This window comes from Calypte anna, chromosome 11 (genome assembly GCF_003957555.1).
Source record: "Calypte anna isolate BGI_N300 chromosome 11, bCalAnn1_v1.p, whole genome shotgun sequence".
In the NCBI taxonomy this organism is placed as follows: domain Eukaryota; kingdom Metazoa; phylum Chordata; class Aves; order Apodiformes; family Trochilidae; genus Calypte; species Calypte anna.
Genome location: NC_044257.1, coordinates 10323136 through 10349722, shown reverse-complemented (window position 1 = coordinate 10349722; position 26587 = coordinate 10323136). Strand labels below are relative to the sequence as shown.

At 46.2% G+C, this 26587-nt stretch overlaps 2 protein-coding genes and 1 long non-coding RNA gene across 5 annotated transcripts in view; 2 read left to right on the top strand and 1 right to left on the bottom strand.

The window, feature by feature from the left end:
• Positions 1-8159: 8159 nt before the first annotated feature.
• LOC115598955 (translation initiation factor IF-2-like) lies at positions 8160-9660 on the bottom strand. Its single transcript, XM_030458012.1, has 4 exons — positions 9440-9660; positions 8555-9349; positions 8321-8443; positions 8160-8239 (listed from the first exon to the last, which is right to left on the bottom strand). The coding sequence occupies exons 1-4, from the start codon at positions 9658-9660 to the stop codon at positions 8203-8205; spliced, it is 1176 nt and encodes a 391-aa protein (XP_030313872.1). The 3' UTR covers positions 8160-8202.
• CEBPA (CCAAT enhancer binding protein alpha) lies at positions 9469-12307 on the top strand. The gene has a single exon (XM_030457706.1). It carries the CDS (start codon positions 9684-9686, stop codon positions 10659-10661), a length of 978 nt encoding a protein of 325 aa, XP_030313566.1. The 5' UTR covers positions 9469-9683; the 3' UTR covers positions 10662-12307.
• A 925-nt stretch (positions 12308-13232) lies between these two features.
• Positions 13233-26587, top strand: part of LOC115598958 — a 44251-nt gene continuing 30896 nt past the window's right edge. For all 3 annotated transcript variants that reach the window (XR_003988042.1, XR_003988043.1, XR_003988041.1), the window contains exons 1-2: positions 13233-13311; positions 17332-17460. This is a non-coding gene — a long non-coding RNA (uncharacterized LOC115598958). The remainder of the gene's footprint in view (positions 13312-17331; positions 17461-26587) is intronic.

Genomic DNA, 26587 nt, shown 5'->3' with positions numbered 1-26587 from the left:
AGAGGTGAATTCTCAAGTATCCAGGTTTAGTAACTGCCACACCTGTCCTATATTCCCAAAAGCATAAATGAGGTCTGCAAGGATTTAGATAGCTTAGCTTCTGAATGCATGGTGCTATGGCTCTTTTCCAAGGCATCATCAGTCACTGCATGAAAATCCCCACCCATAATTACTAGGGCATTATTTGTCACAGAGTATACTCTAGTGAAGAACTTTACCTTATTCAGATGGTATCAAGAAGAGTAAATAGTTTTAAGGATAAATTTTATGGATTTTATCCAGACTGAAAAATAATTATTCAGAACAGAAGCCTAAAATAAATACCCTTCCAGAAAAGCAATGAAATTGGAGAGGCATAGCTCTGTTTCTTCTTCAGTCTTGTGGTTTTGGGAGATTGAGGACACAAACTTCTTATCAATGGCTTAATTATTCCCTGCAACCTATATGACCTCTGAAGTACCATAAAAAGCTCAATGAACAGCCACTTGAAAAGAGAAACTGGGAGTTTCTCACCTGGCAGGGGATAGTCCATCTGATTGTTTACTCTGCCTCACATCATAGACATGAATAGAAAGTGAGTGATTTATGCCTGGATGATACAAAATATGTGGGAGGACAGTTTGAGAAAGCGTACTGGCAACTGCAGCATGTCTGTCATTGACCTCCTTGCTACTGACATCTAGGAGGATTTTGTACTAGATAATTAGTGACAGTGATACTTTCATCAGGCAAATAGATTCTGTCTTTTGTGCCCAACAGAAAGGCAGAGAAGCACTTATCTGAACAGTGTCATCCTCCCTCCAGAAAGTTTGTTCTTTGCATTTGGTGTGCGAAATGTTTTTTCTGCCTCCTGAAATGGAAGCAAATTCTAAAGAAACAGTGGGGCACAGCTCTCTGCTCTTTGGCTCTACAAACCATCTGATGTAGTACAGACTCCCAGCAGAACAAAGCAATTACACTTGCAGGCACATGACTGTATCTGTTATAGTGAATTTACCAAACACAATCTAATGTTAGGTTTCTGTTGCATATAAACACTATGGCCAAATGTGTAAGAAAAAGCCACTTTGGTAGCATGTCCCAGAGACAACGATGTCACTGGAGAACAGCTCATCTGATTTTCTCTCCTCTCAGCATTAACTAGATCAGATTTCTCTCTGACAGTTAGGAGAAGCTTTACGTTCTCTTCATTGTTAGCATGTTCTTTGAGGTTGTATTTCTGCAACTCACTGGCCTTAGAAACCAACTCAGCAAATCTGTACAGAGGGAACTCTCCTCGTTCTGAGTTGTTTAGCCATTGTGTGGGGTTTTCCTGCATCAGGCATGACTTATTTGGTCAGAAGTTCTTACACAATTAGGACGCCAACTGAGATTATCAGGAATTTTGCCCAAGGAAATGATTCAGGATCAGCAATGTTACAACAAAGCCAATGCTGGTGATTTAGAGGGGAACTGCCTGTGAAAATATGGAACAAAAAAGAGTGACATGAAAAGGCGAGGTTGATGGGAACACAGAACACTTCAAAACAGTGAACCTGCTCTTGTATACTTCCAGTGGTTCATGTGCACAGGCAATCTGTATCATGCCAGCAGCCACTTGACAGACTGAGACTCTGCTGAAGCGTGGTGGTTTCCCTGAGGACTGTTTTCTCGGCATACCCAGTATGTGCTGAGCATACACATTCCAAAGAGGACTTTCCCAAGGTGTACACAGTCATAGAAAACTTCAAAGGGCACAATGAGTGTGGTAAACGTCACAATCATTTGTCCAGGTTTTGGAGGCCTTCCTCCAGGGGCATTGCTTTGAAGTCACCCACAGTCCTGGTGAAAATGTGGTTTGGCAGTTGGAGAAAAGAACTTGGCTTACCAGGAAATGGAATTATTTGAGGTATGTTGTCTATGTGTACCTTCACCTCCTGTTCTCTTTTTCCTCTTCTGTGAAGTCCTTTGACATTTAGGGACTCAGCAGGTGCAACAAAACCAGGTGTAGAACATGTGCTGGTCTTAACAAAATGAAGCCAGGATGAGTGCACACAGGGGTGTGTGTGTGTGTGTGTGTTCTAACTGGAATATGTACATAGGCAACCACTCCCAGAGAATTCCAGCAAGGAAAGACTACTACTAACAGGCTAACATGGGATGTTGTCCTTTGCTGGTGCCATAAATAACTGGAAAACCTTGGGCACAAATGCCAGTACAGAAAGTTTATAACAAAAATGTTTCACTTGTGTGAACACTATCTTAGTGAAGCAACATTTATTCAGTACTAATGTAAGGCATGAACAGAGAACACTGCAGCATATTCTTAACTTAAAAGTAAATGATTCATAAGCCCTGCACATTGTTATATAAATACTTCCATCTACCAAGCCTTTCCAGAAGGCTCCAGAACATTCAGCCTCTTTTTTAATGCATCATACTGACCCACCATCATGTGCTGAGTTACACTTTCTGTCCTTCTGTTTTGGCAGCTGAGTGTCAGATTGCAGACAACCAGCGTGGCTTTATCCTCACCATGCTATATATGTTTTAAAATCATCATCTTCCTTTTCAAATACATTTTAGTAAAAATCCAGTACTGTAACACCTAACACTAAAACAGGTCACTGAATTCTTTTTAGAACTGTGCAACTCATTGAATTAAAAATCTGGGATTTTTCCTGCTTTTGAAGAACATAGGAATTATTTTTTCTAAAATTACATTTTACTTTGCTGTGCTAAATTTCACTTTATTGTGTTGTATCATGTTGAGGTTTGTGTAAGGAATGTAGGATTTATGCTCATATTTATATATTGCATGCAATTTGCATAAAATTAGCATCTAGTTTAATTGTTTAGGCCTGAAAGAATTATTCACTGTGAATAATTTAGACTCCAAAAATTTATTCCCATTTCCTATCTTTAATTATATCAGCAGAAAGAAAAAAAAATAGAAGTTTTTACAGTATGGAAACCCAATTAATAGCTGGTTCGTGTTTTACATAGAAAAAGAAGTAGTTTGCAAGAACTTTTTATTTGGAGTTAGAAGCCTCTCAGCCCTGGGCTGTTGCTGGATGATTAGCTTTGATTATACATAGCTCCACTGTTAATTACATGGCCATCTAACTCACGTGACATTATTGCTATCTCCTAGCTGAAGGCCTGTTCCTCTTCAGTATTGCTTTATGAGGATTTAGAAACCAAACATCCTGCAAGCTGGCCTAGCATTGTCACTGGCTTTTTACTTTCTGTATTATTATTGCAAACAAAATGTCATTTTTATGCTTCCATAAAGTGAATGAAAAAGATGATGTCACCAAGTGACTCTAAGAACTTTGCAGAGCTTCCTCGTGACTCCCTTCCCGCTCACTGCCTGTGACATTTTTCATTTAGTAGGCCAACTCCTGCCTGGATTACTCATGCCAGTAATCCCTGGGCTGGCAGTGTGATAATTAGAGAAAGCTGAGTTTAGCTCAACAGGGAGCTCAAATTTTCAGAGTCAAGATGGCATCTGCACTGAGCGGTAAAAGTGCTTCCTCCGAGTATGGAGTCAGGACTTATAAAACTTGGCATTTAAAAATATGAGTCAAGTGTGGCCCCAAACCTTCCTGCCACCAAAGACAAACACATGCTGACATTATAAAAGAAGGGATTGCAACACAGGTGTATTATCTTCATATTTCCAGGTCTTAGTCTTTAATTTCATAAATACTTTGAGCATTGAATTTGCAGGCTGGCCTCAAAAACTCTGAGCTACAGGGTAGTGAGGCTGTCCCATTGTCTGGGCTGTGAACCACACAATAGCTTCAATCTAAGCTAAGTGGAAAAAGCCCAGCAGATCCTTGAGTTCTCTGAGAGGCCTCGTGCAGTTCTGTCCTATTGAGGCCTGCCATGGATTCATTTATCAATGTGTTTGTCTGTGGAACAACAGCATGAGGCTTTCATATCCATATTATACTAAAGGATGTAGCTTTTTACCACATTTTAACGCTTCGGTTAATTTTGATCCTTGTAAAAAATCTGCCCTAAAGGCGAGTAAAGTTAAATTAGAGAGGATGAAAACATAAAATCAGTCTGTGTCAGGGACTAAATTGTGTCAGGATGTTTCACACACTAAAATATATTATGAAGATATGGCATAGCTCTATTTTTATAACCTGATCTTCCTTTTCCTTTCTAGTCCCATTATTCTGACTTTTCATACCTTTGTCTTCTGACTGTAAAGTAAATTGTAAAGTATTTCCATAATCTAAATCTTTTTATCTTATTTTTGCAGTGCTTCCAGAATAATGTTCATGGTGCAAACAAGAACTACTTAGAAAGAGTTACGTTAACTTTTTCATTTAAAAAAATAAAAAATCGCAAGGAAGTGTATGAAAAATGAAGTGTTTACTTTGTAGGGAAGCAATAGTCAAACTTTTGCATGCTCATTGGTTGCAATAGTAGGTCTGGACATAGAAGAGATTAAATTCTCAGCTTTGCTACTTATTTCTTGTGTGGTCTTGTCAAGTCATTCCATCTGCTGTAGCTGTGAAATAGAGAGTAACAACAGTACTCCACCTCCCAGGGAGATTGCAAGCATGAATGAATTAAAGATCATGAGCTATTAATGATGAGAGAAACCACTGAAGTTTGTAAGGTAGACAGAAGATTGGAAAGTAAATTCAGATATGAAAGAAGGAAGGTTATTGTTTATCCTAAGGTAGAAGTAGAAAGAAGGAATGGATGTCTTGTGGATAGGCCAGATATTGAACAAAGGGATAATTGATGAATACCAACAGGAGAACTGTAAACATGATTTAGGGAAGTCTTCAAGCAAAGGTGATGGCCTAATATTGAAGATAAAAACAGTTTGGTGAGAGATGAAGAGCAATATTATCAGAGTTTTTTTTTCTTTGTGGTATTTCAGCTGTATTTTCTTTAGAACAGAATGTAATCCTGTATCTGACAAGCACTGAGAATATTCTGGGCACCATGAATACATTCTTAACTATAAAACAGGAACTATGTATGTAACGGCTCATTAATGATGCAGAAATTGTGAACAGATAAACCACTAACAGCTTCCCAGGCTGATTGTACATGGTTACGGGTGACAAGTTTGGAACAGATTGAGTTTGAGCACCATTTGAATGGATGTGAGCAGTAATCAGACAAATGAAATAAAAAGGTGCTCCCAGTCAGCTGCCTTGGTACTTGCAAAGGACTGAACTCTTGGAAGAGGAGGCAGAAGTCAGCAGAGCACAAGGACAGAAAGGGTTGAGGATATGGTCTTAGAGACCCTAAAGACAAGTGGAATGATACAGAAAGGGAAAAGGAAGATAGAGTAGATTTGAGTTGGTTCACCTTTGAATTGTAAACAGTGTTTCTCCAAAGGAGAAAAGCTGTAATGATAATTACATCATATGTCATTGGACCAAACTGCACATCAAAAATGGTAATCAGTCACCAGGTGCCTTGCCCAGCTGAAGGGAAGGTCCTGGTTGACTTGTCATGCCATGCTGCATACTGATCTACTGGCCTCTGAGGCTTTGGCACATAGAGCCTTTTCCTTTGAAAATTGTCTTGTGTGGTAGCTTTCATGTGCAGTATCATGTTTCCCCTCCCTGGGGCAGAAAACACAGGATAGGGGAGAAGTTTGTTTTTCATTACACCACAAGAAGACGTTAGCTTGCCAGCTCTTTATCCACACAGGAAAATGGTGCCTGCCTTCTCCCATGGTGCATGTGGGGCATAGCACTGTGCCCAGCTGAGGATAATGTCCCCTTGTTACACCCAGGGGGGTGTAACATTACTGCCCTTTCTGCTCCACAGTGCCCACCTCTGCCCTAGCCAATTCCTTCTCCTTTCTGTTTCCTCCACTCTTCATGCAGGTGGGAGAAAGAAGTTGGCTCACACTGGCATTCACCCCAGGAAGTTTTGCGTGCAGACAGGACATTCTGGAACACTGTCAGTAGCAATAAAATATTCTAGTTTAACAAGGTAGTAAAATAAATGTGTAATAGCACCTGATTCTTAACAGGGCTGCTACATGCCATATTCTGTAGCTACTTCTGAGCTGCCGGATCAGAAAGCAGAGGGCTGTACTCCTCACACAGCCTTTAAAGCCAGCCTGGATGCTGTAGGCAGGTGACACATTTTGCAGCCCATGGGAGTCCTGAGAACAGCACAGGAGCTGAGTTCAGGTGAAATGAAGAGACTTCACTGTTCCAGGGCAATTAAAAACTCTTATTGATCACAATATTAATTTATATACAGCAGATCTGTACAATCCTCCAGGACTGTGCTTTCCTATTCAGTTTCCTTCTCTACTAGCAGAAACCAGCACAGCTGACTTTGCATAAATTGCTTTTGGTGCTGTTTTCAATTGTGGAGCAGTGCTCGTGTCCTCCCCTAGCTTCTAAACAGAGATCTGCTTTGAGATGGAAGAATAGCACCCTCAAGAGTTGACAGCCATGCTGTTCCAGGGTTCCACAGTATGCCACACATATCCTTCCTCTTTTAGTTAAATTAACTCCCTGACACATGTAACTGAAGCAAGAAAACCCAAAAGTTTTCTCCTCACACTGGATTTGAAATATTTAGTATTAGTCATTGTTGATACAAATCTGAAAATATGTGGAAATATTTGTTCTTGTCTGAGGGATGGTCAGCTTCTAAAAATTTTGGTTGCCTTCAAAGAAAGAGGCACAAGAAAAAGCCAAAGAATTGTCTTCTTGTCTAAGTCTGGGAAAGTCATTTTATACCATATTAAAACAATTTGAAGAGGAGTTTATATTTTTGTGTAAAAAGAGATTATTTAGAAGTTCATAAGTTAGATAAAAGGGGTCTATGTAAAAAAAAAAAAAAAAAACCTGAGCAAACCAGTCCTTAAATTGTGGGGACTTGTTCATTAATTACAGTAATTAAGAATGGAATCTGATCCTAAACTTTCTGATTTACTTTGAATTTTTTTTAATATGTGGTTAGGCCTTCATTTCAGAATGGTTATAAAATGTGAGAGCATTTTAAGACTACAGAGGCGTAGGTATTGTTATTAAATGACAAAGTTATATGCTTCTGCTGCTTCATGCAGCTCTGACCTTTCATTTTAAATGTCCGTGGCATATTCCTGTTTCTGCCAACTTCAGTAGGATAAGGCCTTTCAAAAGTGCTGACTATGAACTGCTTACCAGCTACTACTCCAGATGATATTTCTCCCAGCAGGCAAAAAGTCCAGCTCTAGGTTTGTCCCTTTTCTGGGAATGCGTTCACTTGAATAGAACAAGCAGAATTTGGACAGTCATATGCACTTAGGGACATTTTACTCACCACTCTCAAGCATCCAAAACTTGCTTCTGTCATAGATTTGAGGCTTTTTCTCTCTATTATGACTCTGTTGAGAGTTCTTCTTTCTGGTGTTTTGGTTGTTTGGACAGTGCTACAGCTCCCCATGGACCACTGAAACCCCCCTGGAAGGCATTGCTATTGCACTGAGCCAACACGTATCATTTTAGAGAACACTGTGTATAACAAGAATTTAGGATTTTTTTTTCCCTCCTGTTGATAATGAAAGGTGAAAAGTATATGTAGTTTGTAAATTAATACATTTTCCTGCTGTAATTACAGAATCCATTCTCCCGAGAGGATACTAAAGTGAAAAAGCTGACTGACTCTGCTGACGTTGCTTTTGCCCATGAAACAGAGGTTCACATGTGGGTTGTTTGATACAAAACCGTGGGTTCCTGGTACGTTGTAATTTTGTTTCCTGTTTGAGACTTTATAAACAATTAGTAATAGCAAGGATTCTGCTGAAGCCCTACTGAGCAAGGAATTTACCGTCACAAGTTTTTGATTTACTAGAACATCGAGGACTAAGAATCAGCGATTATTTTTTTTCCTTATTATTTCTGCAAACCTTCTTGTAGTGATTTTAGGCCTACACCTGCTCCAACAGCCTTGACATCTCCTTTCTCTATGCCAGTTTCAAAGGGACCTTCTGGACCAGCAGAGATAAATGCCCTAAGGGGCACCTGGGAGATATGCAAGGGAGGACAGATGTATCTAGTCTGCAGACCGCAAGAGACCACAGGAGGAGAAAATGGTGTGTATCCTCACCCCTCTGGACCTGCAGCTTGAAACGGGGGACTCTTAATAAGACTGCGGCTTTCCACGGGATCTGCTGTAGGAACATACCCCGCTGCAAGGGAGAGAGGAGTCGCGATGGGTGAGACATGCAGCTCCTCACTCCAATCCCGTGGAGTCCCCCCTTCTCCCAAGCCTGCAGGAAACACAGACGGGGAAGGCAGACAGAGTCTCCCCGGAGGCTGCTGCCGCGGAGCTGGGCACACGCTCGGGTTACCTGGCTACTGCCGGGGGGAGCGGGGCCCGGGATCCCTCTGCGCCGGGGTTTATCTCGGGTAAACGCCGAAGCCGGTCCGCTCCCGACACTGCTCGAGATAGCTGTGTGTGCACTTTGGGAAATCTGTAATTAAATTTACCTGCTTGATTCGAGCAGGAGGTGAGAGGGAGACCCGTGCATTATCACTTTCTGCGTGCGGCGAAAGCCGCGGGGCTGCCGGCACCGTGAGCGCACCGCACCGCACTGGGCTGCCGCTGCGGGCGCACCGGGGCCGCTGGCCAGCAAGTAGCCGGGCTCGGGCGGTCTCTTCCCAGAAGGGCAGCTCCCCCAGGCTTGACCGACCGACAGCAAGGGCAGCAGAGAGCGGACGGGTCCCGGGCGATCACCACCGAGCAGAGGGGAGCCAGGGAGTCCCGATGACCCCGAGATCTCCGCCCCTGCCCGGCGGGCGCCATGGCCTGACGGGTCCTAGCGCTGCTCGGGGCCGGGCTCCGCCGGTTCCTCTGTGCCCGGTCTAGCCCCGCGAGTCTCGGCAGTAAAGCGGGACTGCAGCGGGATGCGGCGCTGCGCGCCCCGCTCAGCTGCTGAGAGTCCTCCTGGCAGCCGGGCGCTGCCGGCAGGTAGCCACGGCCGGTGAAGCCGCTCCTGGGATCCCGCAGCCAACAAACCCGGCGGGGCGAATATTCCCGACTGGCTAAATATTTGCAAGTACGCGAGGACAATGGTGAACTTTGAGCCTTTCTCCGTAGCGGTGGGTGGGAGCGCTGGGCGCAAGGGTGGGACCAGCCGCCTTTGGCAGCTCTGCACCGCCGAGCGGCCCCGGGAAAGAAGGGCACAAAGTCCCCGAGTCGCTTCCCCGGGCCTCTTATCAGCGTGGAGCCTCCTCGGCGGGCGTAGCCCAGCGTCCGCCGGGCTCGGGGCGGTGGCGGGGGCCGGGGGGTGAGGGCCGCTGGCCCCTCGGCGGCTCCCGGGGGCGGGCGGGCGGGCGGGCCGACGGGCGGTGCTGCCCTGCCGGGCGCTAAGACCCGGCTGCGCGGTGGTCAAAGGTTCGCAGCGGGAGGTTTGGACACTAGAGGGCGGGGGTGTATATATACGGCACGCAGGACCGCGGCAACCCACTAGCAACAGGGCAGGCAGGGAGCGAGTGGGGCTCGGGCGGGCAGGGGTGGGGGACGGGCTCTGGGAGCACTGAGCCGAGCCGAGCCGTGCCGTGTAGCACCGTGCCGCAGTGTCGCGGTGCCTTTCGCCGCTGAGGACCAGGGTGCCGCGGGCTTGTTAGAACCGCCGCTGCCGCCGCCGCCGCCCCGTCCGAAACCTGGATTGCAGGAGCCCTTCACCATGCCCGGCAGACTGTAGGTGCTTCATGGAGCAAGCCAACTTCTACGAGGTCGATTCCCGGCCCCCGATGAGCAGCGGCCAGCACCACCAGCTCCAGACTCCCCTGCCCGGCAGCACCTACAGCTACAGAGAGGCTCCCTCGGCGGCGGCACCTGCTGCGGGCGGCGCGGAGCTCGGCGACATCTGCGAGAACGAGAACTCCATCGACATCAGCGCCTACATCGACCCCGCCGCCTTCAACGACGAGTTCCTGGCCGACCTCTTCCAGCACAGCAAGCAGCAGGAGAAAGCTAAGGCCATCCTGGCCGGGGATTTCGACTTTCACAGCATGCATGGGGCCGGCGCCGCCGCTTCGGCGCCGGGGCACCAGCAGCAGCACCACCAGCAGCCGCTCTTCGGCTGCGTGGCCGGCTACATGGACGGCAAGCTCGACCCCCTCTACGAGCGCATCGCTGCGCCCGGCTTGCGGCCGCTGGTGATCAAGCAGGAGCCCCGCGAGGAGGAGGAGGTCAAGTCGGCGGCCCTGTCGGCCCTCTACCCCCACCACGCTCCGCAGCAGCACCCGTCCCACCTGCAGTACCAGATCGCCCACTGCGCCCAGACCACCATGCACCTCCAGCCCGGGCACCCCACGCCGCCCCCCACGCCCGTGCCCAGCCCGCACCACCCGCACCACCCGCACCCCCCCGGCGGCCTGCCCGCCGCCAGCGCCCTCAAGATGATGCCCGCGGATCACCGGAGCAAATCGAAAAAGACAGTGGACAAGAACAGCAACGAGTACCGGGTGCGCCGGGAGCGCAACAACATCGCGGTGCGCAAGAGCCGGGACAAGGCCAAGCAGCGCAACGTGGAGACGCAGCAGAAGGTGCTGGAGCTCACCACCGACAACGAGCGGCTGCGCAAGCGGGTGGAGCAGCTCACCCGGGAGCTGGAGACTCTGCGGGGCATCTTCAGGCAGCTGCCCGAGAGCTCGTTGGTGAAGGCCATGGGCAGCTGCGCCTAACCCCACGCCGCGCCGGGACTGGCAGGGCCGCCGCGCCCGCTGCCGGGCTGCCCCTGCTCACCTATAGATACTTACACGTACCTGAGCGCAGCGATCTCAGATTGTTTCGGGGGTGGGGGTGGGTGGGTTTGTTTTTGTTTTGTTTTGTTTTTAACAATTAACAACCAATACAAGAAGCCAGGCAGCTGTAGTATTATAAAAAGTTTGTGCCTTAGGGGTGACACACGAATAAGCTGAAAACATGTTGGGTTTTATAAGGAGAAGGGCAAGGGGAAGGAGGAGATTTAAAAGCCCACGTGTCTACACAGGGTAAATAATAACAATAACAATAATAATAATAATAAAGCACACATAGCAATCCAGATGTGCCTTAAAAGCTGGCTGCAGGAGCTCTGTGGCTTTCTGTTCCTCTCAGCTTGGCAAGGAGTGAGGAAAAAGGGTGAGGGGATGTGCAGGCTTGAAGGACAGGCGTCTGGGGGTGCTGGCCAGTCCCCCCTCCCCTCAGCTGGCCTGCGGTGCAGCAGGCAGGGGCAGCTGTGGGGAGGCTGGTGGAGAGAAGAGGGCTGAGGCTGACAGACCCACAGCGCTGGATGCTTGTTTGGAGCACTGAGGCATGGGGCAGCTGCCAGACTGCTGCCAGGACTGTCCCAGCCTGGCTGGGCTGCCTCTGCCGAGCCTTGTCCCCTGTCTTGGCTGGGAGCGGGACCGTGGCTGTCGCCACTGTGGGACCAATGGACAGCTTGGGACTGACGGAGCAGCAGCTTGCAAGGGAGCGTGGTGTGCTCCCCCATCAAAAGGAAGAGCAGCAGTGTCTTGTACTGTATGTCACAACTCGGCGAAGCACAAATGAATAAATACCTATTGATGCGGGTATTTACTATGAACTTTCAGTGTATTTTGCTTTATTCCAGGACATTTAGCTCCTCTCCGAGTCTCTACCCAAGCTGTGCCTCATTTAATGTGAAAGCCTTTCTGTGTAATACTAGCTACACTTTATTTTTATTGCATTACTTAGATCTTTGCCATCACACGACTTTCTTATCTGGTGACAGAGACTATGCCCTTGTGCTGCAATGTTATTTTATTATTTGTATGGGTGGGTGAGTGTGAGTGCGTGTTGCCTTCTTCATGTTGTCCTGAGCTGGCTGCTGCCTCCTGATCCTGAGGCAGGGTGTCTGGAAGGGGGCACAAGGCTGTAGGGCTGCTGGACACCTGCAGTGGGGTGAGGAGGCTCGTCCCGGGTGCTGCAGCACCTTTGGACTCTGGAACTTATCCCAGGGTGAGATAAAAACAAACAAACAAACAGGCCCACTTCCAGGGAGTCCTGGATGCAACGCAGTGTTTCTTCCTCGTGTTGTAGCTGCACAAGAATTTGTCCAGTTGAAATTGTCATGAAGGGAGAGGACAAGGTGGAGATATAAAGCTGTTTGAAAGTGTGACAGTGGAGTGCTGGGGGTGTGTGTTTGTGTGTGCCACGTGCGTATGCAGTGTGTGTGTATGGGTATGTATACATCTATGTATATGCACACACATTGGTGGGTTTTTTTGAATTTGGGGGGTGGGAAGGGGAGGGTGCGGGACTGCATATAAGGTTTGTTGAAAGTCCTGGTTATGTTCATAAATAAACAGCATATATTCTACCATAACCACTGCCTCTCTGTGTTTCCAGTTTTATTCTGTAGATGGAGTGCAAAAACCCTCCTCATACTCCAGACCATGCATCCCGCTCTGCCCCAGCACCCGTTTTCCTTGCCAGGGCTGGTGGCCGAAATACCTTCGTGGAGCATAACTCCCTCGCTTTCACCCCAGAGAAATAAATACACGGTTTGCCTTTAAGAGCGCGGCAATTTCCTAAATACTTGTGGGATCAGATGTGTGCCTGTGAGTCACCCTGCACTTCACCCTTCCACCCGCCCCGTGGCTGGGCCAGGGGCTCGTCCAGCCTGAAACGGGCCCACTGCCTCTCCCCCTCGGGCTTTAGGACGCGTCGAAGGGCGGCTGGGAGGGACGAGGGAAGTGTCGGGGCGACGAGGACACGCAGCTCACCCACAGGAAGCTCGGGGCCTGTGGACCGGTCGTCCCCTGCGCCCCGGTGGACACCAACGGCGTCCCCGAGACGGGGCGGCAACCGGTCACCCGGGGGCACGTCGAGGGCTTGCGAAAGGACGGCCGCGGGCAAGGCCGGGTCCCGCTCGCCCGTCATCGCTGCCGCTGCCAGTCCTTTCCCGGCGAGACGCCGCCCGCGCCCCTCCCCTCCCCCGGGGAGTTTCGCCCCGGTCGGGCCGGGCCCTGACGCCTCACTGGGGATCTTCGGGTGCACGGCGTGGACTTTGGGGGGTACCGTCGGCGACTCCGGCCGAGCCCCTCGGCGGGGAGATGGGCTGCGGGGGCTGTCCCGGCTGCGGGGGTTGTCCCGGGCTGTCCCCGCTGTCCCGGGCTGTCCCCGCGCTGCTCGGAACCAACCGCCTCGCGCACCCGCCCCGCCCTTCCCCACCCCCCGGGCCAGCGGCGCGCGGAGGGGAGGCGGCGCGAGGCCCGTTGGCGATAGGGCCGTGAGGCGGGAAGGGGCGTGAGGGGCGGCCCTGAGGGGAGGGAGGCGGCTCCGCTCGGACCGCCCCGGAGTTGCCCCGTGGAGGCACCGGGCCTTGAGGTGAGGTAAAGCCTGGCCGGTGCAGCGGCGCTCGGGGCGTCTTGCGGCGGGGGGGGGGAGTCAGCGGGGCCCCTCCGGCCACGGTCGCCCTTCCATCGGGGCCTGGAGTCTCCGCACTGCCTGCCCGGCGGCCCCGGGGCCGCGCTGTGGCTGCGGCTCAGGTGTGTGAGGAAAAGCCGCCCCGGCTCCTGTCCCTTTCGACAGCAGCTGTGTGAGCCGTGTCGTGGCGAGGGTGATGTCTCCGGCAGACCCGAGCTCCCCATCGTCCGTTGCCCCAGCGGCGGCCATGTTGTGGCCATGCTGGGGCACTTTGCAGAAATCAAACACCCCCAGAGACACCTGTGTGTGAAACACAGGTGCGGGACCTGGTGCTGCAATGAGGCAGCACGTGTCCTCCTCACAGCTCCCAAAGCCCCTTGGCCTCTGCCAGTCCCACCGGGCCCCCTGTGCCATACGGTGGTTGGGGGCAGCTCTGAGCGGGCCGATGGGCTTCACCTTCTCCTGGAGGGGTTCATGCCGGTCTGCTGAGGGGAGGGAAGGTAAGGCTGCTCCTCCAAAATCCACCATGATGGTTGGTCTGCAAGCTCTAGGATGTGTAGATGAGTTTGGAACAGGAATGAGGATTTTATTCTTCAGTGAGGTGTAAACTGGGGGCTTCAGGGCTTGTAGTTTTCCAAGGGAAGAGTTAAGTTTTAGTGGTACTAGGCAAAAATAATGACTTTTACTTGTGCTTCCTCCCTCCCCCAGCTCTGCAGAGCTGTACTTCTGTTGGGTATGATGTGCCTTACTGAGTAATGCTGTCCAACGTGTAAAGTGGGGAAATGCTGTTATCATTTGAGCAAAGATTATTGCAGGGTATATGTGGGAGGGACTGTAATCTAGTGGTTAGAGCATGGGAATATAGTCCTGGTCGTTTGAGTTATGTTCTGAACTGTGACTCACTGTGTCTGTGTGTGTGTGTGTGTGTGGTTTCAGCAAATCACGTATGGCCTCAGACAAAGCAGACTTTTCCATTAATTTAAATGAACTGTAGATTAAACAGGCCTTCAATGGCAGAAGAATCAACCATTCCATCTTTCAAAATTAAGATCACCTATCTGCCACATAGGCGTTTCAATAGTTATATAAACACAACATACCCTGGAATATTTCGAAGGGTAAATTATTGATAGCAGGAAAGTGTTTAGAGACACTTGCCTTAAACACAGTGCCAAAGTGAGCAGCATTCCCTAATCCTAACCCTAACTGTAGGCTGAACCTTCGACAAGGCTCGCAGCTATTCTCGCAGCACGGCGCTCTTAGCAGCCTCTTTGTGCTCTTTGGAGGCTGTGTTTTGCTTTGGCAGCCTCCTCCCAGCCCTTCCCAGATGCAGCTCTGCATTTTCTCTTCCTCTCAACATGAACCTTTACCAGGTCACACAGCTGAGCCTTTGACAAGTCCCCAGTCATTGCCCAAATGAAAAAGTTCTCAGAGCAGCGTGTTCATCGCTGTTTGCCTTAACGCTAGGGTCAAAGTGAGCAGTACTGTGACTCCAGTCTCATGTGCAACCCTATGCCTTGTCTATTTCAGTAGTGTTTAGGCATGCATTATTAACTCTGGATGATGGAGAGGATTTTTATGCATCATCCACTCCAAATATCACAGGACAGTGTGGAACTGGAAAGGACTTCTAAGTGTCACGTAGTCCAGCATGCTCATATGAAAAGAGCTGCCAGTCCACACTGGTGCAGAAGAGAATATCAGGTAGAGGATGTGCTGCTGTGGTGTGCCATGGATGCAGCAGATAAGTGGCAGGACTGTGGGCAGAATCTGGCTTCACACGTGGCATTCCCATTCATAGCCCCACACCAAGACTATTCTGGCTTGGGCAAGGGTTTGAGCAGCTCCAGTGCTGGGCAGTGTGCTGTGGGTGTGTATATTTTTTCTTCACAACCATGGGGTGACTTTTGGAAAGTTTGCCAGTCGGCCTGTTCCTTTTCCCAGCAAGCACTGCTGTGATGCTGCCAGCCTCTGCCTGTCCTTCCTCATAAGTGTGGCTGTGAAGTCCTTCCTTCTCCACCCTTCACCCTCGTCAGTCCCAGATGTCGGGTTGGGGACACGATGGGGGTGAGGTGTGGGGGTGGGCAGTGACTGAGAGGCTGAGCGAGTAGTCACATGCTGGGGAGGAAGGGAGTAGTTGTCTGCTAGCACTGTGTACAGAGTTGAGAGATTGCTCACAACCATAGCAAAGTCCTGCAGCAGGTTGGGGGTGGTGGAGAAATGTCAAGATTTCTCAGTGATTTATTATTTTTCCATTGTGATGGGTGAGTTGCCCCTGAGGAGCTTTCTTCATCCACCTGCTTCAGGGGGTTGGAGTTTTTGGAGTTCCCACACCAAAGGGAAAGTGTGCAAGTTTTGCTGTTAGGAGAAAGCAGTTGCTTCTCAGTGCTTTGTACTTACTGGTTTGAGTTTACTGGTTGAATTGGGTTTGACCCAAATCAGTGGTGAAAAGAATAGCAAATGTTTATCTGCACAAAGGGTGAAGGAACAGACCCACTACCCTCTCTTGGTATAATAAAGAAAAAAAATAATGCTTTATACAGTGACATTTCTGTATCTCTGGCATCTCTTCCTTGCCCATAATGAAATCTGGGTTTATACAAGTGAATTGAATACAAACATACATCTTGCACAGAAATATCTGTTTTTCAGTGTGATTTGCTGTGATTTGTGACATTTTAAAGCTGCGACAACATTTAATAATAATAAATGTAACACAAGAAACTTCAGAAGAATCAGAAAGTCTACACAGACAATATCTTCCAGTCCATATTAGATAATTTTATTTTTTTAATGGTACCATTTAGTGTCTCAAACTTAAGCTATGGATGCAAAGAGAGAAAGTCAGCCTTTATCCCAAAGAGTTTACAACTTTGGTGACAAATTATCTTGTGCTCATAGTTTATTGCGCACCTGTATACCCATAGTAACCCAGGTCTGTAGATAGCCTAGAACAGAAATCAAGTATTTGGAGTACCAATTGTTTTATGGCATTTCTAGCAATTTTTTTGTCAATCCATCCTGGTGGGTTTAAGGCAGTGTGTTTACAATACCTTGCCTGCAGAGACTTCCACAAACTCCTTCTTTCTGCAGGAGCAACGTGCTGATGTATTAAGGCCTGTGTGGGTATGTCTCTCTAATTGGAAGGGAATCCTGACAAAAGGGAATCTGATGCATTTATTGTAAATATTTAAATGCAATTTTCTTAGTTTAACACCATCCTATTTTACTTTGGTGTGCATATTGCCTCTGAAATTAGTAGTTAACCACGGAGAAAGACAGGTCTGGCAGAATGGAAATCAGGTATTATATTATCCCATGAGTCACATACATGCAGAGAACCAAACAAGTGTCAGCCAATGGCTATGAGCCCAAAATATGTCAAAGCGGAGATGTGTATCTTCATTTATATTAAGTAGATAGAAAGCTTGTTGCTGTTCCCATTAAGCAGGTTGGAGTTCTGCCACTGACTTCAGTGGGAACAGGATTGGGCCCATGCGGTGGAAGCTGGTTCTGGTTACCTGCACAGAGTGTGCTTTCTGTGCATCAGGGCAACTTACATTTTAACAGCAGTTTCTACTCAACAGAGAGATTCAAGACCTCCACTAATTTTAGGCATTGCTCCTTCCTTTATTAATCTGATGACCTGACTTCTCCTTTGCAATGTGAAGATGCTCAGCAGTAGGCAGTGATGGATGCTTTTCTGAGCACAGCTCCACCAAGAGTCGGCAGGAAGTGACTGTAGAGAGGGATTAGCAAAGCACCTTCTCAGAATGATTTTATGCTTTCTGATTATTTACATTTAGATTTAAAAGCCACACTAACCCCACTTTAGGCATCCAAACCTCTTTGTCTGGCGAAACCCCATTGCAGTTAGGGAAAGTTGTGGCTGAATAAATGCCTCAGGATCTCTCAGAACTTTCTTGAATACCAGGGAACTTTTGTACTTCAGCTTTCTCACTCTGGGTATTGCTTCCACAGCTTTAATACACTGGTGACAGACCTGCCTTGAGAACCAAATGAATCTTGGGCTGCTGGTAACATATTGGCTCTACGATGTGATTTGTACTGAAGGCCTTCAGGGAGAGGAGATGACGTGAACAAATACCAGTAAGTACACCCAAACCAGCAACAGTGAGATCAGGGCTGAATGCCAAATCTGTGGTTGGTCAATCAATATCACATATTCTAGCTTTTATATACAAGCTTGTAGTAATTTCTTATCACATATACATTTTACTTTTGTTGTTACTTATACCTTAGAGTTTAATTTGTTTTGATGTAACCAAGTTCAGTTTCGTGGACTGGGATGTATATTCACTAACTTTTTAAAAGCTCTTTTCACATTTTTATTGACATGCCAGTTCAGTTAAAACCCTGATGACAGAGTCAGGCTGAAATGAGTGTCTGTTGTTGATTCATAATTGTGCACAATTGTGCATTTAGACTTCTCATAAAATAATATAAAAATCTGGGAGGCTATGTGCCAGTGCCGCTTGCTTCATTCCAGTCAGCAACCCTCCTGTGTTTACTGGAACTCATGTTAAATATCAAAAGAATGGGATTGCCAGAGTTTTCATACAAAAATTTTCTTGACTTATCTTATTATTTGTCAAAGAATTGGCTTATTCCAATTGTTTCTGGAGGCGAGGGGGTTTGTTATTAGCTGCAATAAAAATAGGATTTGTTTCCCTAGACTGCAGTTTTAAGAACAGCACTGTATTATTTGGCTTGCTAAGGGAGGAATGTATATAATAACTCTATTGGCAACATTTATTTGAAAAACTCAATATATGATTACCACATGAAAGCATCAAGTTCTGATTTTAAGTGAACATGTAGGTAATGTAAACAAGTAAAGCTCTATGTATACTGCTTTTTGTTTGCATTGTGAGCAATAACATTTGCAAATATCGCATCAAGAATTCTGACTTGATAAAACCAATTTAAAGGAGGCCTTTGCTAAGGCAAATGACAAGTGCGTGTTTCACAACATCCTAACAATGTATAGGTCATTATATAGTATGTGAAGAATGTCATTCACATTTTTAATTTAGGTCACACAATTTATTTTGTAGTATGATTACCATAGTGGTGGTACCATATGATACCAAGTGGTATAGGAAATCTGATTTTTTTACCTATCAGTAACTAACTAACTTTTATTAGCTAATTTGTATATGGATTATTTCCTTACAGTTACAGTGACAGATGTTTCTTGACCTGACTGGTGTGCATCCTGCATTTTGTTCAGTAGCTGGATATTTTTATCCCTCGCTGTTACATCAGTGACCTGGGTTGTCCCTACAAGAGTTTATGACTGAGAGAGACAGTTTTCATGTATTTGTTTAATTGGGTGATATTTGCTTTCTCTCCTTTCAGTAGCCAACAGGGGAAGATTTCTGCTCTAGTTTGAGAGGACCAGGGTAGAGAAAAACCTTCCTGGGACACCACCAGCAGCTGCCAGGCTGTTGATGTGGTGGTTGTAATGGGGAACAGCTGAGCCAATGAGTGGAGAGGATGGCTCAGGTGTCCCAAATAGACCAATCACAGTATTCCTTCCCATGGTGCTCAGTATAAAATGGCTCCTAAGAGAGTCCCCTGGGGGCTGCTTTGGTTGGTGTGCTAGTTGGGCTAAGGTCTGCCTGCTGCTGCTTCTCCTTCTTATTTCTTCGTGGGAGAAGAACATGGCTCACAAGACAGGTCACCTCCTACCTTCCCAAGTAGGACCAGCTTGGTTCCTCTAAGACTGTTGTGAGACCCTGGACTTGGGCATCCCCCATCTACAGCCCAGTCCAGTGTGGGACTTTCCTGGTTTGGAAGAAATTATCAACTGAGGAGGGCAAGCTCCATACTTACATGTTTGTATATACATTTGTAATTCTCTATTACTACCTTATTAAACCTACCCAAGGTTTTTTCTTCCAACCTTAAAGTCTCTCTCCCTTATTCCCTTGTTCATCTTTCCCTGGGTGTGTAGTGGAGGATAACAGAGAGCACCTGTCACTGTCTAAACCAGTCACAATTTCAAGTAATGAAAACATTTTAGAGCTCAGCTGAAAAGTATACAAAGTATTTTGGTACTTGTATTTCATGCTTATAACTGAGCAATGATTTTGAAAGCCTCACTTACTTCTGTGCAAGATGCCCCCTCCATGCCCACTATGGATTACAAGTGTCTGCCTTGGTTTCGCTGGGCATTACTGATTCATTCACATGGGAAGTTTCCTTCCTGGAATGACATTGAGTTGTGTCTACCTTTTATTTCTTGGGCATCCCCTTTGCAATTCATGCAGTGGATGGTGAAAGAAGCTCAGCTGGTGTCCTAGCTCTGCTTGTTCATGCTGCACCAGGCACTGTGGTCTGGACTAACTGAAGAAACAGGGCTGAGCAAATAAGCACGGCAAGACTCTTAACATGAATCTGGCACTGCTGTCTCCAGTGCTGCTCTCCATGTGAAACCTATGTGAATGAAAGAGCAGCTTTCCCTTTGTTGGCATGGTGCTACAGCACAGGTCATTGCAGGCCAGCTATGGGCAGCCACCACTGAGCAGAAACATAAACAAGGCCATTGGAAACAAGGAAGGATGTATTTGAAAAAAGAAAGTCATACTGAGGTAAAGTTAGAATCTCCTCTCTAGCTCTAGGAGGAAAAAAGCTCTCTCCCCTCTAGAAGAAAAGAAGACTGCAGTTAGGATGTAGAAGTGAGGGTATTTAGAGTTTGATTTTGCACATGGCACAATTTGTCTTGAGCTTAACTGGATTGGGAGCAAATGTTCAAGGAGTGAAATCCAGGAAAAGGAGAGAGAGGGCCTGAGACAGAACAGGCTGTCTCACATTTGCTCTTGGAGGGCCTAGTGCTTGAAATGATATCCAACCAAAGCTTGGGCATGGGTGTGTGCTTGGTAATGGCAGGCAGGGTGTAGGCATGCTGAGGCTACTTTTATTTCATGCTATATAACATAATCTGTTTATTTAGAAAAGCATACTTGTGCCCCAGTCAGAGTCATTTCCCATGAAAAACAAAGTGCTTTTACAGGAGGACTGCTGGGTTTTGTGAAATATGAGAACAACAAGAAAAGCTTCAGAAAATTTTGAAGCATAGGGGAATCAATGCCTGCATTTCTTCCATCACTACTGTCCCTCCCATAATTCCAGTGTGATGGGAGAGCATGGTAAGAGAACAACTCAAGTTTGGGATATATGTGTATATGTGCTAATGTATGTACATGTATGGGCACCCTCTTATCAAGTACTGTATGGAATATACCACAGTCATAGAATGCTAGGTTGGAAGGGACCTCTAGGATCACCTGGTGCAACCATTCTAAGTAGAACATGGTCTAGGTGACATGGCCCAGCACTCTGTCAAGCTAGGTCTTAAAAGTGGCCAGTCTTGGGGAATCCACAACTTTCCTGGGGAGATTATTCCAATGTCCAACTGTTTGCACAGTGAAAAATTTTCTTCTAATGTCCAGTCAGGGTCTCCCCAGGAGTGACTTGCACCCATTACCCCTGCTTTTCCAGGTGACTCCTTGCAAAAAGGGAGTTGCCATCTTCTTCATAGCCACAAAGAAGAGAGGAGGCATAGATAATACTGGAAGAGAAGAGCAGACACAGGGATGCAAGTTGAACTGCCAACAGTTATCATATTGGCATGTAACAAAAAGCTGGGAAATAAGCTTTTATGGAAATTTGTCAAGAGTGTGCTAGTCAGCATAGGGCTTAAAATGCAAAAGTTACCTTCTGATATTGCCAGTTTAGAGAGGCCAGCTTGCCCTATGAGCAACTGTGAATCCCAGTTCTAGTATTTGCATGGCTCTGTGCATATGGTGCACCTAATTAGTTATATTGTTGCTGTAGTTCATATGAAAAATATTCTTACGTGCTGAAAATCTGGCATGTGTGTTGCACATACAAATGAAGCTTCTGTTTACTTGTATGTAGACTTTTCTGATTTGGACACAAGTACAAATTTTCAGGAAAATCTTGCACTCTGATTAAAACTCAAGTCAAGGAATCAAAAGCTTGCTAACCCAAACTATGTTTTCTGGGGATCAAAATGCATAGGCTGTAGTAGAGAGTTTTTTTAAATGAGCTTTATAGATGTCATATGTGACTGCATCAGTAGAGTCTATAATATATTGGCAGTTATGACCTCTCGACCTTTGCAATTTCAGTAATTTTATGTGTTAGTAAATGGCTCCTAGGCAGCTCCTTTTTTGCAGCCAAACCAATAATGGTGAATGAAGAATCAGGATACTTAAAAAGAAATAAAAAATAAAAAATAAAAAAAAAAAAAAAAGAAAAAAGAGAACAATAAATTAAATTTTTTTCAATTTTTTGTCTCCTTTAGCTTAGTGCACTTGAGCTAGGTTTTCAAACTTTGACTGTGTTCATGCTTTTTAATAAAAAAGTATTTATTCTCAGGAGGTCAGGAAAGCATTGTTTGCCTTGAGAGCTGTGATCAAATTGTAAGTTGGCAATATTGCTGAGTATTGTCTTGCATCCCAGAGCAGAGCTGATGTACATGAGTTGGTCAGTGCACATCTACTGACCTGCTGTACCTGGGGGCTCTGGGTCTCCAGGACTGTTGGAGTTCATTCAGTTCGTGTGTGTGGAGGATGAGATAAATCTGTGTGAGGAAACCCAGCCCATTCTTCCAAGGCAGTTCTTGTTTAGGGGTGTGCTGGAGTCACTGGCAGTCAGAGGGTGTGTGTGTGTGCCAGACACTATCCAGAGGCATAGAAGAGGGTAACAAGCCCAGACTACCTTAACTGTGAAAGAGTGACTCAGCTGTTTCTGCAAAGTTTTGAGTTTCAGCAGAATATTTTTTCCGCTTTGCTGACAGCTTTTCCACCCACGTATTGCATGTGTGGCTTTGTGCCACAGAGGTATTTTAGGATTATAAAGTCTAGTGTAAATTTTGAAAGTTACATATGAAAAAAGGTGCATTCTGGATCTTAAAATGTATAGATTGTGTGTAGAGTGTAAGGAGTAGTGGATGTGTGTGCAAAACCCAAAGCTGGAGGGAGATGTATCCCCATCTGTCAATTACTTGTTTTTATTTATTCTGCTAGAACCTAGTCAGTAATGTTTTCAGACAACCTGTATCTGTGGAAAGAGAATTACTCTGAAATTGCCCTCTGAATGCCAAGGTTTTGGCGTTATTTTTATCATGGGGCAAAGTTGGTCATTCACATATCTGGTATATACTATTCTTTTCTTGATCCAGTTACTGTAAGGCATTCCCAAACAATTCTGCAGGAAAAATAGAGAGAGATATGCATGGAACTAAACCTAATCAAGTAAAAGATTTCTTAATCTGTCAAGATTATTGCAGTATTCAGTGAGTTACTATACTCAGCTGAAGATGAAATTGGATGGAGCATGCTTGTAATATTATTCCAGCACATTGAGCCATTACAGGCAAATACATCCAGTCTGCATTGAGCAAGTAATTTGTTATTTCTTTTCATGCAAGACTGTAACCCTTGCTGTCATTGTGTGACTGCTGCATGAAGCAGGCAGGGGAGGATGAAGTGAGGAGGTCAGTTAGGCACTGGGGTTGTGCTTGATGATTTATGTACTTAAGCAACCCAGCTGTGGAATCCAAAAGTTTTCTCTATTGTCATAGTTATTTTTTTTTAATGCCACAAATGCTGATACAGCAACAAATGTCTCTATCAAGGTTCTCAACACATCATGAGACTGGAGAAGGGGAAGAGCAGAAATCCAGGGAAGTAATGTTAGTGGCCAGTAACCACTCACTCTTATAGAACAGGCAGCACTATGTCTTCTTTGACTCCATGTCAGCTGAAGAAGCTGTCATTCATTTATGATGTCTGCAGCTCTCATCAGCTTTCTTTGGTGTTTGGATTTGGGGGTTTGTGATTGTGTTTTGTTTTGGTCATTTATGAAGTTACTTCCAAAGAAAAGATGTAATATAAAATGATAGCCTATATTAAGCATAAAAGCATCACTACCCTCTGGGAGCTGTTGGAGAAGAAAGCACAGAGCCACTGGAATACAACCCCATCAGCTGTGAGAAGTGCCCACTGTCAGGTCAGCAAACCTCTGTGGTTGTTGCTGGACAGATCTAAGAGAACCAAGGGGATAAGTGACTTTTGTGCCTGTCTAGCAGGAAGATGCCAGCCAGGGAAACAAGCTCACTCTTTGTTTTGCCCTCAGGCAGTAAACAGACCAGGAAGTAAGTCCTCCCAACACCTTGGACTGGATGCTGATCATATTTTTCCTGTGTCACAATAAGGCAACTTGGTTCCTCCATTGTTCCTCAGAGTAGTATTAAAAGAGAGGGGAACAGTCCTGCTCTGTAGCTGGAGCTCTGGCTTGTCGCAGTTCATCACTCTAGGCTGAGATTGGAGATTTGTGAGGCTGAAATTCAAAGTGAAACTCAGTGGATATGAGTGCCATGGGAACCAGAGCAAGCAGGAGATTTGCACAGATACCCTTAGGGTTGGAGCTGCTGAGTTTCATATGGTGCTTAAAAAAAAAATAAAATACAGTGTCTCTGGAAAAAAAATCTGTCTGTGTCTTGAGGCAACTCTGGGCACCTTCAGCCAGCACCTGATTCACTAGTGAACAGTTACCTACAAGGAATTTCAGCTGGCAGACACTTGTCCTGGGCGCCGTAGGCCATAAGGGCTGTTTTCAGTTTAATCTATTTTTAATGTGGCGCCTTATTCCAAACTGCTGAGTTCTCACATTCCCAAGCTGTCATGGTAATAGGATTGTGCAGTCTTATTGGCTAAAGTTTTCCACCCCAGGTGCCAAAAGTTAGCCTCTCAAATCCATATTCAGGCTCCTTAATGTGACTGGTGAATCCCGCAGGAGTCAGTAGGAATTGGACATGGTCTGCACCTTGAAAAACAAGCCCAGCCATTAGGTGCATCAACAAAGCCTGGCTGCAGGCACCCTGATTTTTAGATGTGGGTCACCATGTGAATGGATTGAGCCCAGACTACAAACTCATATCCCCAAAGGTCAGGAATGTTCAAGTGCAGGGTTTGTTGTTCAGCCCCACAACTGTACCTGTTGTGAGATGAGACCTTAGTGTGGTGACCGTGTGAACTGTTACGCAATACACAGGGCAGCTTTGAAAGGGTTGGTTTAAGAGCACCAGTTTTCCTTCTCAGCGTGGCAGCCTATTTGTCCAGGCTGGCTACCAATGGAGGAGGTAATGTTAACACAAGGAGGAATTTTGTCATGGATTTGGAAATCGAGTGCATTCAAAATCATAGCAAATGTCAGGCAGCAGCAGTGTGCCTACTCTTTTAATTGAATTCCTGTGCTGCTTCTCTACCCGTGATCTAACACTGCAGATTTTTGCTCTACTACCTTCTTCTGCTATTTCTATTTGTAGCACCCTGCTAGACTTGTATCCAAGCCAATCCAAAATTCTTCTGAAACTCCTTGTGCTAGCAGCAACACGAAAGCAGAACTCTGCAGTGGCTGCAGCAGCTATGGTAGGCTTTAACTAAAAGAGTGGTGTCAGTCACTTCAACCTTTTGAGTTACCCTGAAATTGAAATGCCATCTGCCAAAAGAAATGGCTTACAAAAATTGTGTTATGTTGCCTTTTTTCATTGCAGGCCTCACAATATTCTACATGGAGTTATCAGCCAACACTTGAAACCTATACACTTTTATTACTTTGTTCTATATGAAAGATTTGTTTTCTTGTTGTTGCAAGGTAAGACATAATGCCATGAAAGTACAGATGAGGCAAAACTTACTTAGAACACTTTAAAGACTTTTACTGCAGTGTAAAATTGTCAGGTCGTTTTTTCTGCTATTTTCTATGAAGAGGAGAAAAGCAATTTTCAAAGTGTCCTGTCCCACCAGAAGACATAGAAGTCTCAAAGCAAAGTCCCATAGAGTATGTCTACTAACTAGCCAAAAGACATAAAACATCTCTGAACCACGTGAATCCTTACATACAAAGAGCACAGATGAAGTGCAAGACCCTTGTGGTAACAGTGCCCCCCAGTCCCTGGAGCCATGGCAGAATTGCTGACTGCCCATGGCCAGGGTTTGTGAGGCTCTGTACAGGGTATGGGTATCCCAGCAGGAGCTGCCTCAAGAGCCAGACCCTGGAGCCAAAAGCAGCTCTGCTGTGCCAACCTTTCCTCTCTTGTAGATGGGGAGGAGTCAGCAGGCCAGGCTGCTGGGATGGGTTGAAGAGACTGTAGCCTGGATGAGCATGTCCTCCCACAGGACCAGAGCTGAAATGCTGTACAATGGTAAAGCCCTTTTTCCCTCCTCATTCTCCGTATTCAAAGAGGGGCTACATCCAGACCTGAGATGTACCTACATCTGAGACGTCTCTCTTGCAAACAGAGAGCATGTCTGCTGCCTAGAGGGTAGTCTGAGAATACAGGTGTTTCTGAAATCTTCCACTCTCACATCCATACCATCTCATCAGAGCACAGAAACCTCATTCAGGACTTCATATTTGAGTCCTATAAGGTCTCTGATGGCATGCTTCTTCCCAGGGACAGTGCCAGCAATATCTTGGAAGTAAGAGAGTAGTGTTTCTTTCTTCTGTCTGGTGTCTTTCTTCTGTCTTTTTTTTTAGAGCATTTGCTGAGGAAGTGGGAGACCTGGTTTCAATGTGTTCCTCAATCTGAGAAAGCTTGCCTCTCACTTCCCATGAGACTGTCTAACTGCTGGCTGATCAGCTATTCCGGGGGAAGCTCTTCAGAGTGAAACCATGCCTTCCACTAACAGGATGTTTGCTCTTCCCATCCTGCTGCTGGTGGGCAGCTTCTGTTTTAGGGTGAAGTTATTAGAACTGCATGGTGTGAGGAGCCTAAGGCCGCATTTGGTGTTCTTGGTTTGCAAGACCCTGTGCCTCAGGGCACTTAGAGAAGGGGCACCTCATCTTTGGATGGCCATGGAGGAAGGATAGCATAACGTACATCTCTTTGGAGGTGCTGTTCTCAGCAGGTGATAAAGCAGAAAACTTGAATGTGAACCAAGGAGAGTCCGCAGAGTGCAGGTGACTGAGAAACAGTGACCTTTGTGACTCTGGTCTTCAGTGCCTGAGTTCAATCAAAGTCTAGTTTTAGGCACTTAAGTCCTTTATTGGAAGTAACTCCTTAAAAACCAGTTCTGGATTTGGCTCCTTCATGTGGACAGATCCTAGCAGAACAGTCAGGATCTTTACTGCTGTTTTGATAAACATTTCCAAGGTTTATTAAATGTGCTCTGACGTT

Bases quoted from the DNA above. Each gene is read 5' to 3' on its own strand.
- LOC115598955 (XM_030458012.1), bottom strand. From the start codon at position 9,660: ATGGTGAAGGGCTCCTGCAATCCAGGTTTCGGACGGGGCGGCGGCGGC. The intron at 8,444-8,554 runs GTGCGCTCACGG...ATTTAATTACAG, and splicing joins CGGCAGCCCAGTGCGGTGCG to ATTTCCCAAAGTGCACACAC. The intron at 8,240-8,320 runs GTAACCCGAGCG...TGTTTCCTGCAG, and splicing joins CTCCCCCCGGCAGTAGCCAG to GCTTGGGAGAAGGGGGGACT.
- CEBPA (XM_030457706.1), top strand. From the start codon at position 9,684: ATGGAGCAAGCCAACTTCTACGAGGTCGATTCCCGGCCCCCGATGAGC.